Source organism: Ambystoma mexicanum, chromosome 5q (assembly GCF_040938575.1).
Source record: "Ambystoma mexicanum isolate Mex_15411 chromosome 5q, UKY_AmexF1_1, whole genome shotgun sequence".
Classification (NCBI taxonomy): domain Eukaryota; kingdom Metazoa; phylum Chordata; class Amphibia; order Caudata; family Ambystomatidae; genus Ambystoma; species Ambystoma mexicanum.
In genome coordinates this window covers 1,274,773,072-1,274,790,237 of record NC_090933.1, presented here as the reverse complement: position 1 = coordinate 1,274,790,237, position 17,166 = coordinate 1,274,773,072, and the positions used below count along the sequence as shown (strand labels likewise).

Below are 17,166 nucleotides of genomic sequence, written 5' to 3'. Positions count from 1 at the left end.
CTGCTCATGCTGGTGTGCAACTTACTGTGTTAATTCCATGCCTTTGTGAAGGCAGGCAGCTGCTCATGCCGGTGTGCAACTTACTGTGTTAATTCCATGTCTTGATGAAGGCAGGAATCTGCTCATGCTGGTGTGAAGCTGATAGTTAATGTCCTCTGCTGTCTTTTTCTTCAGTGAAGAAACTACATAGCTGTTATACGTAGGTGTTTGGGAGAGTGTTGATGGGCGAAAATGTTTCTCCTTAACCAGTAAGTTATTTTTGTAGGAATCTTGCACCTCAATTAGGACAACACATCTTTTGCTGCTAGCTTTCCAAAGATTTAGGTCCGTTCCTCAGGCAGTACATTGTAATAAACAATTCCAGTATACCCATAGCTAAAGAACGTTTTCTAAACTTTCTCTTACCTTTCCTGTACTCATGTGCTTGTTTGTCCTGTCTCTCTCCGCCTCCAGACACCTCCAGCCTCTCGCTCCGCTCACCTGTCGGGCAGGGAGACGCGGTTTGTAAGTGGACTTCTGTCTGCTGTGTGCGAGGGCTTCTGCTTGCCTTAAATTAAAGTAGATGTCTGCTTGCAGGTTGCAATACTTATCGAAGGCTGTTTTCATTTATTTCCCTCCATCAAACATTCATATGACTCTTAATTTTTTGTCAAGAAAAGTTACCTGATTATCTATATTTTAAAAAAGAAACCCTCGCATCTCCCTCCCAACCCTTTTGCCAGCGGCTGTCCATTTGCTAACTAGCTGGACTTGAAAGTTTTACTACATGTGTATTTTTCTGTCCCAAGTTCGTTACCCGTTTAAATCATTATCTTGAATACATCTCCTCTGTGAGTTTCATTTGGCTAAAGTTGCAACTCTCCTTGTAGCGGTTTCCTTTGGCCAAAGAAAATGTCATGCGCCTCACACCATGATCTGCCTAAAAACACCACTGCCTAAAGAGACATCCATCCAAAACCTCTCTGCGGCGGATTTCTATTTTGCAAACCGTCCACACAATGACTAGGCTGACTCCTCCCGAATTCATTGTAGTTGTAGTGGTAGGTGGGTTTTCGGCCATGTTGCATGTGACGAGGTGCTATTGTCGAGCCCTTTTGCGTGTGCCACTTTTTGCATGTCTCAATAAGGTGGTGTTTGACTCTTTTGCTATTACAAATTGACACTGCACCTATGCAGCTTAGGTGCCATGGCTTGCACATTAGCATATAGGAGGGCCCTTAAGGTGCAGCTATTTTGCATATAATGAAGACATATTGTCTAACCCTTTTGCCTGTCAATCACCATTTTCTGGGGTATGCTAGGTGTCCATTTGTCTATTGGGTGCTAAGGGGGCACTTTGCATGCAGGCACATTGCTCATAATGAGGAGACTGTGTCTCAATTACACATAAGAAGGAGCTATTGGTGCAGCTTTGTGCCCGTGCCCCCCATTCTTCTAGAAAAGCTTGTTTCGCTTGTGTTTTCCAGATTGAAGCTCTATGTGGCGTATAGTCTTTTCAGTTCCATTCTGCTTCTACAGAACCTCCCTTTCTGACCCCAGCTACCTACTTGTACTACCCACCCTGATTTGCCCTGCTAGCTTTCCTTGCATCTTTTCCGAACTGGTGCTTTACTGCTGCATCTTGTGCTGGTTACTGTGACCTTTTGGTGCCCTTGGCTCTTTTGGTTTGCATGAAGCTTCTTTTCACGTTAAAAGATACGTCTGTTTGGTAGTTATGTTGTGCTGTATGCATAAAAGTACCGTAGAGTTAGAAGCTGTGCTGAATTAGGGTTGGAACCATCACTCGCAATGTTTGTGAGCCTTCCCATACATTCTTCTTGCCACTCTGCGCCAGATAAAGGACACCTGGCCCTGGTTCCCAACAAGGATTGGACGTGGTCTCCCCGTGGAACAAGCATCATCCTAAATCTCCTGCTAACCACCTGCAGAATGGTGCAGCGGGGGCCATTGTCTGCTCCATAATAAGTCCCCATTGGCGTAAGGGGTTTCCAGGGTCACTTTTTCCTGGTTTATTAGAGCATTGCCACTGTTGCCATCTCATGCAATGCCCAATATCCTTTCCGAATGGTGGGAGTTTCACTATACACCTTTCTTCCCCATCACAGACTCACTAGGACTATACTGCATTCGGTTTCATCCAGTGGGTATAATGGGTCATCTGGGTGTTTCACAATTTCTAGTGCCCTGTTTCTCCTTGCAATTGTTTCCCCGTGGGACTTTTTCACCCCAAAATGTGTTGCAACATATTCCCACACCTCACTGTTTCTAAGCTCTCTTTTTCCTACGACCATTTAATGAGTATGCACGGTAGGTTTTGTCTAGGTGAAAACGCTGAAAGAAACGTGTTGAGCCGCTATGTTTGGGGCAGAAACCTTGCCATGTGTAGCTGCTTGGAGGCGTGTGTGGCACAAAGCGCATTTCTTGCATGTGATGGTTGTGAGGCACAATTTTGGCGTCCCAGACCAGGTGCTTACAAAGTCCTTATTTTAAGTCTTTTTATTTTCTGCTGTCATAGGGGTTTCCTAGTCTCTCGGCGCCTCCTCATGTTCTAATGTGTCCTTTGGTGTTTGAAAAAGTGTGCTTTATTGAAACAAGCTTGTCCTGCTTTAGCAGTTTCTGCATGAGATGATGGACAACCGCCTTATCCTCTTGAGAAATGTTCTGTTCGTAGTGTCATGCACCCTTCTTTCTTTCTAGGCTTCCATACACTTCCTCTCCCAGAGTGACAACCGATCGGTAAGTGCAATTTATCTCTAAACATCCTTAAATCTGCTGTTTCCACTCCGCTAAATTGCATTCGTTTGGGGGGGGATTGTCTTGCCCTATAGTAATACCTTGCTGTCTGTTTTTGAGCAAGTGCAGAGCTAGAAGGGTTGACCCAGATGTTGCAAACTAGGGGAATGTACTGTTTGATGGGTGTATGGTGCACAAGGAAAGGCCGCTCTGCTGAGGGATATCGTGCAGGGGTGGGAATTGAGTGCGGAGGGGGACAGGCTGTGCATGGGAGCTGCTTGCTGACTGGGCACTGGATGTCAATGGTAGAAAGGCCAACGCAAGAAAACAAACTGGTTTCTTGTGAAAAGTGTTGAGAATAGATCCCTTTTTCTGTCAATGTGTACAGTGCTCTGTTGCTACCCTGCTGGGCATGTGCTATCCGAAACCCGAAGCAGTCATGCATACAAACCTGCATGCCAATGAGGACATGGTGGAAATGCTTTGCAGGGAAGGAGTGTGTACCTAGCAGACCTCGGCACTTCATGAAAAAGGTTTTGTCGTAGAGTCTTGACTATCATAGCCTGTTCCTTGCCATTTCAACGTCTGTAATTACTTCGAAGTAATTGCTTCTAATTTTCACTTCGATTATTATTTTATTTTTAATTTGGGGGGTACCCAATGCCCGGCCTTCCCCTCCATTACTACCCGTCCCCCAAACACCTCCTCACCGACTTTTTTACCCTTTAACTCACTCACAACCCCTTATATTTTCCAAAGTAATGTACCTTGTACCGTCATAGCCTATATGGCGTCCTTGAGTTTTCACTAGGTTGCATGGGTGGCAGTGAACCATTGACCTTGCTGCAGGCAACATTTAGCATGGGTTTTGTTTAAGAAGCGTTTCCGGAGCAGGGGAAAATTGGTCTGTTTTTTCACATAAATCTCCCCTGTGGTGGTGGTCGAAAGCCGTGAAACGCATTTTGGCACAAATGTCCTCTACTCCACCTTGCCTCTTCATCCTGCCTGAATAAGTAACATTCCCTGACTGGGAAAACTGCATAGGCTGTGGTTATGAAAACCATCTTGCTTGTGTAGACTGAACCCCACCTAGCACCTAGGCTTTAAATGAGTAACACCGTCTGCTTCATGTGTGAAGAATAAATGACATCACTATGGTCCGTAACACTATCCCAATAGTGACGTCTAGTGTACCCAAAATCCATCACGCGCTGAGGTCCCTCAGATTGATTTTTTACGCCCAGATAACTGGTCGCCCTACTGCAGAGCTCTTTCATAAGAGACATTGTTATACCTTTATCGACTTTGTCGATTATCCCCTGATAGTAACTTCGACGGTGCTTCCTGTGCTACGCCAAAGACTGCGGTGGACTTCCAACGCCTAACTCTACCGGCGGAGCCGTCCACGTGGCCTGGCCCTCTGGCCAACCTACACAGTAGGCAGAGTGGGGTCGGGATGGTCATATCTTTTCAGCTATGTCCCTCCTCTTTTCCCCTCTTTGCCCTCTAGGTCTGGTCATCATATTTATTACCTTTTGCTATGGAAAGGACACCTTTTAGGTTTTGCCCCTCTTGCAGGGCCAGATACCCTTGGAAAGACGAGCACGATAAGTACAATAATTGTCTACCCCTTGACCACGACGAAGCGCGGTGCGCGGCCTGTAGACTCCTTTGACCTAGGACGCTTAAGGAGCGCCACATTAAGCGGTGGGCCGCCTACAGCATGTCGTGGGATGGATCTTGTTCCCCCACTGCTGCACCCGCCCAAAGTGACGGGAGCACTAGTGATGACCAGGCATCCGTGTCTGATGCCATCAATCTCACGACGGACACCTCTACGTACGCCACGCCCGTCCCCGACCCCGCTAGGCCTGACGCAAGTCATGCTATGGGGAAAACATCCGGTGACAAGGGCGCTCAAGATCGCAAAAACACTAAAAACACAACCCCTGCCCCGGTTTCGACGGTACTGTTGAAACAGGCGAAAGCACTGACGGGACTGCTGAAAGTTTCAACGGAATCCTCTGATCCTCAAGATCAACATCCTTCCCTGCATCCGTAGCAGCGTCTTGCGACTGGGCCTTCAAAAAATAAGGGCAGTCCCTCCAAACCACATCTGGCCGTCGAAGCGTGCTCGTCTGATGCTCTGACGCCCTCTAAGGCCCCAGTAGGGGAAAAATCTACCGCTAGGCCTCCTAGTCATACGGCAGGCCCTACTTCGCCAAACATCGTTGAAAGCTTCGGCAGTGGGGCTGAAGCCTAAAGACGCAACGCAACACTAGGAGAAGGCTGCAAACACTTTGAAAGACGCGCCACAACTCCCTGATGCTCAAGAAGATTACGAGGAGAGTCGGGAGCCTTTAGCTAGCTCTATGGGAAACAAATTTCAGCACCATAGGGAGAAAAATGAAAATTTTCCACCTTTTTGACCCTTCTGGTTCATCTAAATGGACCAAAGAAAAATTTGAAGGGTGCATAGATCGTTTGGAAACGTTTCTCACTTTCAGAGCAGCCTACCCCCAAGAGACCTTGGGTGGACCCTCCCTTTGTGCCAGTTTCTAAATTTTCTAGACATTTTGGACCTTCTCAAGAACAGTTGACTTCTAGCCACCCAGAAGATGAGCTCCAGATGGACATTTCTCAGGACATTTATGATGAGGAAGAGGAGACTTACTTCCTACAAGACTACACTGTGGATGACCAGGCAGATCCCACAGAGATCCCACAGAAAACTGGGAGGACACTCACCAGATTGAGACGGAACCATGGACATTCCCTACTCATGACCAGGACACAGATGTCCTATGTTTGGATTCCCCTCCATACACTCCGGCCCGCCAAGCTTCCCCAGTCGACGATCGGATGGCATTCAATGCCATCTTAAAGAGAGGCAGCAGATTATTTTAAAATCGCCACCCAGGAGGCCCTACCTGAATAAGATTTTGTGGAGGATATTCTTAAAGAAAAACCCTCCAGCCATAACTCTCCTGAATACCATTAAAAGGAGATTGGCTCCTTCCCTGGTCCCACCAGCCCAGACTAGGGCAGTAAATCCAAGAGTAGAGAAATTATTTCGGCCATCGCCTACTGACCCTTCATATATTAAAGGCCACGCCACCCCCGACTCCCTAGTGAATACCACCACTCGGAAATGGGCAGGAGTACCCCTTGCTACGGGAGAAGCACCTCCCGATGAGGAGTCAAAAAGATTATATGCCTTGGGTAAGCGAATTACCACGGCAGCTGCTTTGACCAAGTGCATAGCAAACAATACGTTGCTTGCCAGTTATGCCGATGCACAGTGGAACCTTATACAAGGTCTCCGGGAGGTACCTGAGCCCGTAAGAACCAGATTACTCGCTGTCATGGCCTCTGGATACTGCAGGGACAGCAGGAAGATCCGTAGCCCAGAGCACCCTGCTCAAACAGCACTCTTGGCTCCGAAACTCTGGCTTCAAGCCGGAGACCCAAGCAGCCCTTATTAATAAACCGATCGAGGAGTCAAATCTCTTTGGTAATGCAGTCGACGATGCTCTAGAGACTTCCAAAAAAGAGCACGAGACTCTTAAGTCCCTTCAGCAAATCACACAAAAACCCTCCCCCCCCCAGAGGGGAAGCGATTGCCACCGGTCCTTTCGGGGCCAATGCAGTTCCGCACAAAACATGTACAATACGTCCAACACCTGGAACTCAGGACAAGCATCCAGCACCCCTGCCAACTATCCACCAGCGGCGCGGGAAAGGCAGAGGCCCAACTCCAGGGGAGCCACAGCCTCTGGTCAGAAATGACCTATGAATCCAGGTGCCCTCCCATGTCACCCCAGTCGGGGGGCGCTTAACATCTTTCCTTTCGGCATGGGAGAATATTACATCAGACCAGTGGGTTCTAAAAATGGTCGCCCACGGTTACTGTGTGGAAGTCGCTCGACCACCACCATTCAGACCGGCCAGAGCACGACGCCTGACGCCCAGACCATGTGCGAATCCTAATACAAGAAGTAGAGGCACTTCTGGGAAAGGACGCCATAGAAGCTGTCCCTATTCTTCAGGTAAACGAGGGTATTTATTCAGTGTACTTCCTTGTACCCAAAAAGGACCTCACTACGCGCCCTGTGTTAGACTTGCGCCCAGCGATCACATTTGTAAAACCTCCAAAGTTTCGTATGGTAACCCTGCAGGAAGTAATCCCACTGTTGAAACAGGGGGATTACATGACAACATTGGACATGAATGATGCATACTTTCATATTTCAATGTTGCCAGCGCACAGAAAATATCTAAGGTTCATGATAGAGGACAGGCACTATCAATTCAAGGTACTCCCCTTCGGCATTGCCTCAGCGCCAAGGGTGTTTACGAAGGTCCTGGCAGTAGCAGCAGCACACCTGCACAGACTATCTGTCCCTGTTTTACCTTGCCTCGACGACTGGCTCATAACACGGGACTCTGTACGAAACGTGCCTAGTGAATACTCCGAAGACAATAGACCTCCTGTTCAGTCTGGGATTCTCCATCAACGAGAAGAAATCCAGCTTAGACCCCAGCCAAGTCAAGCAATTTCTATGGACTCTGATTCAGACAAAGGACGGCCTCGTCTTCCCCTCCAACGAGAGGGTTCAGAACATGCTTTCTCAGATCCCTCAATATGTAGCCAGTTGGGAAGTGATGGTACACAAGGCCATGCGCTTGCTAGGTATGATGGGGTTATGCATTTACTTAGTTGCCCATGCTCGGCTGCACATGCGTCCCCTGCAAGAGCGGCTCAACAGCCAGTGGTGTCAGGCCAGCGGACAATGGGAAGATCTGGTAGTTGTCTCGCCAGCCCTCGTTCTCTCTCTGCAGTGGTGGACGAGGAAAAACCTCTTGAAAGGAAAGACCTTCACCACTCCTGCAGTAGAAGCCATTCTCACGGCAGACGCATCTCTCACGGGGTGGGGGGCTCACCTGCTTCAGCAGACAGCGCATGGGGTGTGGTCCCCACAAGTTGCGTCCAACCATATAAATCTGTTAGAGCTGCTAGCAGTATTCAAAGCACTGAAGGCCTTTCAGACACAGCTGCAGGGGAAGACAGTCCTGGTCCTGACAGACAGCACCACAGCCATGTATTACCTAAACAAACAAGGGGGCACACACTCTCCAGGGCTATCCAAGCTGTTCCAGAACATTTGGATGTGGGCTCTCAGACACAAGATGTTCCTACTGTCACAACCCGTTCCAGAAGAACTCCATCTTCTAGCAGATGTGCTCAGCAGATATTTCCCACTGCCCGTAGAATACGAATGGCATCTGCCCGAAGACATTGTCTCCAACGTCTTCACAGAATGGGGCTTCCCAGAGATCGACCTGTTAGGAACTCGGGAGAACGCCCAATCCCTGCGCCTCCAGCTACCCTCAGAACCGATCCAAGGGGAACAGACTCTGGATAACGGGGTCAGGGAAATGTGTCTATGCTCCCCCGACTCCCCTACTCAACAAGATAGTGCACAAGATGCACCAGGAACCAGTTACCATGATCTTGGGCCCATGTGGGCCCCCCAACCCTGGTTCGCTCATCTAATGGAAATGTCCCTCTCCCCTCCCCACCCCGTGAAACTACCCTGCCCGTACAACATGTTGTCTCAGGACAGAGGGGAGACACTACACCCATGCCTGCAAACACTGAACTTAACGGCCTGGCTCCTGAGGTCGTAGAGTTTGGACACCTTCAACTCCCTCAGAGATGCATGGACATACTCAGGAAGGCTAGAAAACCTAACACTCGTTATTGCTATTCCAGTAAGTGGAAACGCTTTGTCATCCGTTGTAAAACCATGGGCGCCAATCCCATTGGCTGCTCGCCTACCCACATTTTATTGTACCTAACTCATTTGTTAGACTCGGGTTGGGTTTTTAATTCCCTAAAGGTTCATCTAGCTGCTCTATCAGCTTACACTACTTCAGAACAGAAAGTGTTGTGGTGGAAAATACCTGTTATTAAGGCTTTTGTGGAAGAGGTTAATATAATTCACCCCACATTTCTAACCCAGCTACCCAGATGTGGTTTTAACCAGACTCATGGGGTCTCCCTTTGAGCCAATGCATAAAGCAAGTCTAAAAGACTTTACCTACAAGACGTCCTTCTGTTACTCACCACTCCGAAATAGGCCGAAGATGCAGAGGAGTGACCTTGGAGATGATGGTGGTACAAGAATCGATATTCAGCCTTCCATCCCAGCTCCCCTGAGTACAAGACTCGGGCTTCCTCAAAGAGGAGCTCTTTTCTACAATGTACCTCTCTGCTGTTTCAGTTGGGACGGATAGAGGTGTCAATTGAATAAAAGAGCGGGGAGAACACACACCGCCAATACCAATGCTGCAAAGGAATACAAAGATATTAGACAGTGTTGAAGGTTAAGGCAAGTAGTCAGAACAGTTGAATTAAATGTGAAAACTACCTAGATAGGTATTGGAGTGGAGCTTCCCTGGGGTGGATCTACAAGGAATATAACACAATGAGTGGGAATGGTCTAAAAGAGCCTTTTAAAGTATCAGTGCCAACTTGTATATCGAATGGGTAACTAACCTGAATAAGGATATTTTGAGGAAAGGAATCCAGGAAACAGAAGACAGCGAAAGGAGAAAATAACAAACAGGAATGTTAGTATAGGGAAGTAGCCCCGGACGGCACAAGGGTCGCACTAGTGCCGGGTTGCTGCAGTTTCAGCAGAGCGTTTATATGCACTTGAAGACAAGTTCACAAGATAGTCACTCAATGTCCCAGAATCCAACAGGAGACAAAATATCCAAACAAGTCCTAGAGAGAAATAGTAGCAGAGATGGGATTTGCCAATTAAGTATGTGCCTGAGCACACATGTATCCAGAGTAGGTGTAGAAAAGTTCTGGATAGTTGACAGCAAGTTCTCCGCTTTGGTTCCATATGCAGAGGCGGCAACCTGGAATGAAGTACCGCAAAAGACGGAAGGGAGCCGGATCCAGTAACGTTCCGAGTCAGAAAACCAGACGAGCAGGACAGGAATAAAGGAGGAGACAAGCCAATCCAATAGTCATGCAAGGGTCAAAACCAGGAGTTCAGATGAGGAATTGTGTGGGAAAACACGAAGTAACGGACGTAACCGCCTGCAGCTTGTAACGCTAATTAGCAGCAACGAGCCCCTTGTAAGATGGTGGTTTTATAGACGTAAGGGGGAGTGTCTTGCCGTACGTCTTCCATGTACAAGACGTGTCAGCTGACTCGGAGTCAGTCGTAGTTTGTACAGGTCACATGGCAGCCTGTATCTGGTCCATAGAGGAGCTTGTAAAGAAGTCATATTCTGCAAGGAGGCCCGTGGGGAAGCCTGAAGTGTAACACCTTCCTAGTTGCTATCCCTTCTATTAGAAGGGTTAGCGAACTACTGGCCCTTTCAGTTCTAGACCCTTTTGTTACAGTCCACAGGGATAAGGTGGTTCTGCACACTCAACCAAGATTTGTGCCTAAATTCATCTCGAAGTTCCATGTGAACCAATCAATTGAATTACCCACTTTCTTGCAGAATCCCACTAGCATGGCTGATAGAAGCCTACACACATTAGATGTGTGCAGGGCAGTCATGTTTTACCTCGAAAGAACGAAACCACTGAGGAAGACCAACCAGTTTTTTGTTTCAGTGGCAGCTGGTCGCGAAAGGGATCCTGTCTCTAAATCAGCTATCTCAAGGTTGATTGTTAAATGCATCACACTGTTATACTCTTGCTAAGAGAGAACTGCCCTTCAAGCCTAGAGCACGCTCCTCTGGGCACTGGGGCTTACATAGCATTCATTGCAAATGTTCCCCTTGAGTCCATTTGCAAAGCCTTTACAAAACACTATTTAATCACTCATTCTAGATCTGATTCTCAGGTGGGACAAGCAGTATTAAGACATCTTTTCTCTACTGTTCCTTCTCACAACCCACCTCCAACTCCGGGTACTGCTCGCTAGTCTATGCAGAGCATGTGATTCTAAGCAGATTAACAAACATCAGAAGACAATGCATTACTTACCGTAAAAGCATTTCTGATGATTGGATCTGCTTAGATTCATATGCGTCCACCCTGCCTCCCCGCTCGGGTGGAAGGTACATAGACGTCTTACTACTTTCTCTTTATGTACTCCCTCACAATAGCATTGGGCTCCTTCATGGCAGAAAAAATAAAGTCTGAGGGACCTCGGCGCGTGAGGGAGTTTGGGTACACTACGCGTCACGATAGGGATAGTGTTTCAGACACGCCTATGCCGAGGTCCCCTTTCAGTCGAAAAACCAGATGCAATACTATGCGGTTACCACTAGATGTCAGACCATATGCACAGCATGTGAATCTAAGCAGATACAATCAGAAATGCTCTTGCATCCGTCAACCCTAGTTTGTTATACTTGGCTTGTTTTCCATTGATTGAGAATGGTTTAGGGCCAGGTAACCGAGCCCAGCTTTATCCTCTGAATCTCATTATTTGTCAGTACTGTTGTGTGTCCAATTTGCCACTTCAACTGTCAAGTCTTTTGACTTTCATGCTAAAAATGACACAAACTCAAGTTGTCGTCGGGTGGCTATGTAGATGGGGGGGTTACATGCCAAACCCCCTGGTTTCAAATATTTGTTTACACCATTTTCATTTCCAGCCGAGGTATCCACTTGTTAAAGGATTTATGAAGCCAAGATATCAGGAGTTTCTTAAATGAACTTGAGATCGTTTTGTTATTTTTTTTTTAAAGGAAAGTGAACACTAAATCTAGCCTGTTCACGTAAACAGATGTTGTGATGGAGCTCTATTCAAATCAAATGTCTTTTTAGGTTAGGTGCCTGCATTATGATAATGTGCAACTCTTGCATGCATGCCTTACTGCTCAACTGTGTTGGGGTTGCAGTGGGAAGGAACTTGAAAGGGGTGAGCCTTTCTCTGCTGACGTAGGGGTATGTTCAGGTAATTGCATGCGTGGGACTATGGATACATTGCACTTCAGTTATTCTTATTAGATTAGATTTAGATGTGGCTTAGGCTTGCCAAATCCTTGACAGTTTTGCAGTAATACATTTGGTTAAACGATTTCACTACTAGCTGTGATAGTTCACCAGTTTTTTGCTTTCATCTCTTCTACTTCACTTGTTTATATTTGACTGCATTGGTTTTAATTAGCCTATTTCTCTTCCTTGTATACTAGAACATTTTATTCTATTTTGTTCTTGCTCTGTTTCATTCTCGTATTGTGCCTGTTTAATCTGTTCTTTACCTTTTCGTTCCTATGTTAAACCTTTGATTTCTTTCATGCATGCCAATTTATTGCGCTTGATTTTCTTGATCGCTTTTTGTTGAACTTTTGAGTTTTCACTTTTTTCCGTGTACCTCTTTCCTCTTGTACTATTCTTGATTTCTCTTTGCTCCTGTTTTTCTGTATTCTACTTTTCATGCCTGAATGCTTCTCCTCGTACTTGTGTGACTGTGGATTGGCAAACAGACGAAACCTGGTGCCATTCAGCCTCATTCCTGGGTCCGGCAGACCATAACTCCGCCAAGCACAGAGGGCAGGAACAGCCCAAACCCATTCCAGCAGCCAGAGACTACCTCCAGCATACACCACTCTGTAAGTGCCCCATGTCCCACTGCGTTCTGCCCTTTCATGCACTTGCAACATGGCCTTTTATATGTGCTCGTTTTTTATTTTTATCGGATAACCGACTACTTCTCACGATCCATGATAAAATCTTTTAGCACAGCGGTCTGCAACCTTTGGCTGTCTAGAAGTATTGGACTTAAACTCCAATCTGCCTCAGTGGTGATGAAAGTCGTAGTACAGAACATCTGGAGAGCAACAGGTTGCAGGCCAATGTATTAACTCGAGGAAAGCTGTGGACAGTTTGGGAAGAGGAAGTCCACTCCTAGGAAACAACCATTCACACCTTCGTGTCACCCTTCTTAACCCATCCTTACCATCACCATCTAGTGTAGCTTGGCCTCTGGAACTTCATTTTGTACAAGATTGTGATTGCCATAGGAAGTCCCTGCACGTTTTCCACCCTTTCTGAAATGTGATAGTGTGAGTTTCCTCCATAGTCTATTGCATTCAGCATATGGGTTCTGATGGAATGTTGAAGAAATGCTTGCAGGCCTGAGATGCTGTATACCTGAAGGCATTGTTACTCTGCTCTGGATCTGCTTCATTCAGGTGCTGGGAGTCCTAGGTGTTCTCTGCTTTAAAGTCATTAAAAGGTCCTTGCTTTCCTGGGCAATTCATCACATTGTTGGTCATTTTTCTCATATGTGCTTTGTCTAGGTTGCCTGCACAGGCATTGGTTACTATATTATTTGGTATACAGGTAACACATTTTATAGAAATATCTTGGGATCACATTTGTTATGTAGTGGTTTAATTTGGTGGTATTGTAATCTGATGTGAACTTTCATGTTCTCCATGTTGTGTGCTTTTGTTTTGATGCCTTTTGAAGTTCTGTATCACTGCCTTTTACGGCACACATCTGAAAAGGCTTTGAATAAACTTTTCAATACTTACCGTATTCTGAGATATCATGTTCTGTAAGGTACCTGTTGGAATAAGCAACACTGGGCTATACATGCCCCTATTCTGCTGTGGAATGTTCATTTTTTGAAGACATTGTGTTCAACAAGAACTAATTAATTCATGTTTCTTGTCAACAGTCATTATCTACAATTTGTTATGCAAGAGGAAGATTTCAATAGATTGCATTCTTCCACAGATCAGATTCCTCATCCTGGTAGCTATCCAGCATCAGATGCTCGGAAATTCTTTTGACAAAGGACAAGAGAGTACAGCTCGATGTCGTTAATGACTCCCTCGTACAGGGCCATTCCATTCGTTGATCGAACGTCATATAAAATGGTGTACCACGCCCCCACACCTCGGTTCCTTTTTTCCATGTGCTCATCACGCTATTCGGAACATGCTCGATTTCTAGTATTCCATACTGTGTCCAAAGCCATCACGGTTTAAGCGCTGCAAGGACTGCAACTCCAAAATGTCCCTCTCAGATCCACATACTATCGTTGTGGTGTTTTGGTGTTGGGCACGACAAGGAGAAATGTGGTGCTTGCTTGGAGATCAACTGAAAAGTGGTGAAGGAACGGTCAGCTAAACTTTCACTCGGCAGCCCCCCATCTAAGCCCCTGGCGAAACCGCTTCCAAGATCATCGTAGCATGATACCGAGTGCCGACGCCCGAGAAGTGTTGTAATGGATGTTGCCATAAGAAATTGAGAAAAAAACATTTGCACTCCCGTAGCAAATCTCATCACTCCTCATTGTCGCACAAGAAATAACAGACGCGATTCTTCATCGGACGAAAGGGGTAAGTTGTTCCCTGCAAAGGGTGTGTCTAGGAAGTGGGAGGATTTCAAAACCCCAAATGCTCAAGGTTTATGAGAAGGCCTCAGCTAGTACTGCACCACCTCGATGCCGCAGATCAATACATCTCCAACCGCATCCAGTCCGACTGGCACAAAGGACGCCAAGGTGGCTAAAAGCCCTAGAGAGGGAACCCTAAGGAGAAACCTACTGTTGCAAAACTGTTGGCTGCCCCCTCAGGCTAAGGAGCCCTTGGAGATCGAAATTTTGTACTGGACACTCATTTCATGTACTTCAACAAAATGTGATCTATTTTCAATGAGGAGGGCGACCGTTGGATTTGCGCCGATAGGAGGGGTGTTAGGCAGAATTGCAGGCAATACCCTCTGGGACCACTAGACACAATTAGGACTACAGGTGTTAGCCAAACCAACCTTTGGTATAAATCTGTACCACACAGTTTTTGGTAGCGAGCTGAGCAGCCAGGCTTATCTCAAGAGTGAATGTGAGCAGTACAAGTAGTTCCACAGAACACTTTAAATCACAGTGGTTCAAGTAGACACTTTTCTTGGTAAAAACACTTGGTAATTTATTACACAATCATTTAGAAAACATTTCACTAGAAGGAGACAACTTAATATGATATACCAATACACTTAAATACAAAACTCTAAACTTTTGAGAAAGTTTGAGCTCCCCTGAAATAGGAGCCAAATGGCAGTTCAGTTACTTGGCAGTGAGCAAAAAGGACAAAAGTAAGTAGAATAGATCACATATACTTTCTAGGCAGTGCGAATAGTTTCAGTTCACCAGAAGAGTTCAATTTAAGTCAATAGGTCAGGCCAAAGTCAATGGGCTAGTGTTCTGGATAGGAAAGAGCAGTTCTGGTATCAAACAGTAAAGTCTTTGCAAAAGTTCTCAGAAGTAGTTTAGATGAAAAAGATTAATTTTTCGGGTCACAAGCTGATTAGGCCTGCAAGTTGGGAAAGTTTCACCAACTGTCACTGCGAGAGTGGGGTTCTGTCAATCGGGTTAGCACAGTACCTTTGTATGAAGAAACAAATGTTGCTGAAGTCGTAGTTCCTTGCAGGTCCTGCAGATCTCGCTGTTCCTGAGCCTCAGTCGTGGGGACAAGAGGGAGGACGTCAGGGGACTCCTGCGCGGGATTATTGAAGAAAGCAAACCAGATGGAGTCACTTCAGTTCCAGTAGCTGTAGATTAGAGAACACAAACTGGTGTCCCTCTCGCTGGTTAATCCTAACCAGCCTTGAGAATGGTATCCAGGTGTCTTATTGGTTGATTGGTCCCACCAACTCAAAGGAAGAAGCTGTCCTTGAAGGAGCTTCTCTGTCGAATGAAGTTTGGCAATTCGGACCAGCAGCAGGGCTTCACCAGGCAAACCAACGGTCCAGGAGTTGCAGCAGCCATCCTCTTCCAGCTCGTCTTCGGTTCTTTCGTTCCAGTGGTTAACTCTGCTTTCCAGTCCAAGAGACTCACCTTTTAAACCGTTTTCTCCCTTTCATTCCAGCCTAGCTGTCACTCACCCAGCAGGGTGGCTGTCCTTGCCGGACAGTCAGCCAGCCAATCACGCCAGAGTGCATTTGGGTCTCCTAGGAGACTAAGCGCAGGGAGTTTCGGGCACCTCCCTCACTTCCTGCCCACCCCAAACACTCAGACGAGACGCCAGAGACGGTCTTCAGTCCTGAAGCCGGCCAAAGGAATACGAACAAAGGGACCAAACCTGGTTTGGCGCGCAGAGACAAACACTAGAAGGACCTTTCCAAATAGAAACTGCGAAAAGAGAAGACCGGGACCTGTTTAAACAAAGGGTTTTAAGGCGCCATCTTGAAAAACATGGCTCCCGTGATTTTTAGCTACCGTGTTCACAGTCGGGGAAACATCATGGTAGTTCGTTGTAAAACCACTGTCACCAGCCTTTTCAATAGGAAAGGGGAGCATTTGACAGCTACATGAGTATGTAAATACAGGGGATACTATGTAACCCCTCCAGCACTTCGTTGTAATATGCTGTGTGCTGGGTCTATGAATTTGGAAAGACTAGTAAAGTCAATTTCACTTTACATTCTCTGGGAAACAGTAGTTTATCCCAGAGAAGCTATTTAAATCTTTGGGAAGTCTAAAAGACATTGCTGTGTCACTGCACTGAAGGTGCTGTGTGACACACATGAAAAGATGATGCCTATGGAGCTATGTAAAACTCCATAATCAAACAACACAAATGTAAAACGCACATCAAAATACATGAGTGGGGAAAAAAGGCTCACTCTTTCCAGGTAAAAAAAAATCAAGTCCTCCTTTTGGCAAAGTTCTATGGACTTCAAAAACAAAAGCAAAACGTTTTGGAACATGTTCTGACTTTTTGCAGAGAATTGAAGTCTTCAGCTTCATTCCCCTGGCCGTTTATTCATTTGTTATGGGGAAACTGATCAGTCCTTCAGACACAGTACTGGGAAATGGATTCCCTTTTTGACTTTTTACACTTTCTAAATTTTTAAAATGCACCCAGCATCTTGGAATGCAGTGCAATGGGAATAGGGGAGGGTTTGTTTGGAGTGAGCGGGAGAAAAGAGCAAGAGAGCTCTGATGTGCTATTGGCAGCTTCAGTTCGGTTTACAACTTTCTCTGAGCGTGATGTTTTTCGATTGGTAGCCCCTATGTGCTGTTGGGCGAGGCTATGTGTGGTTTGTGTCGGTGTGGTGTGGTGTGGTGTAGTAAAGTGTGTTTGGTCTGTTGTGTTGTGTTAGGCAAAACTTGAATGCAGTACCCTCTGGGAACACTATAAGCAACTATGACTACAGGTGTAAGTAAAACCAACCTTTGAGTCTGTACCACACAGTTTGGTCACGAGTTGTGCAGCCAGGCTTATCTCAAGAAGGAATGTGAGCTGTAATGTTACAGAGGTCTACAATCACAGGTGTTCAAATAAACTTACACTTGAGCTTTCTTGGTTAAATACTTACTAATTTATGAACCAGACAGTAATAAAGCATTCCTTAAAAGGAGGCAATCACATATAACACACAAATGTACTTGAATACTGTACACTCTAAGTTTCTGAATCAGAGAAGACTCTTTTGGG

The 17,166-nt window shown here is 46.1% G+C and overlaps 1 protein-coding gene across 27 annotated transcripts in view; it reads left to right on the top strand.

Annotated features, from left to right (window-relative positions):
• SCRIB (scribble planar cell polarity protein) overlaps nucleotides 1-17,166 on the top strand; it is a 1,329,907-nt gene that overhangs the window by 1,031,638 nt on the left and 281,103 nt on the right. For 14 of the 27 annotated variants that reach the window (XR_011278687.1, XM_069621824.1, XM_069621823.1 and 11 more), the window contains 3 exons: nucleotides 454-504; nucleotides 2,698-2,736; nucleotides 12,205-12,330. The exons of 2 other annotated variants lie outside the window; for them this stretch is intronic. Coding sequence is in view for 24 of the 25 variants with exons in the window: in XM_069621824.1 (XP_069477925.1) it covers nucleotides 454-504; nucleotides 2,698-2,736; nucleotides 12,205-12,330 (216 nt within the window). In the remaining variant the exon portion in view is untranslated. The remainder of the gene's footprint in view (nucleotides 1-453; nucleotides 505-2,697; nucleotides 2,737-12,204; nucleotides 12,331-17,166) is intronic. 11 more of the 27 variants (XM_069621837.1, XM_069621832.1, XM_069621831.1 and 8 more) reach the window with 3 other exon arrangements.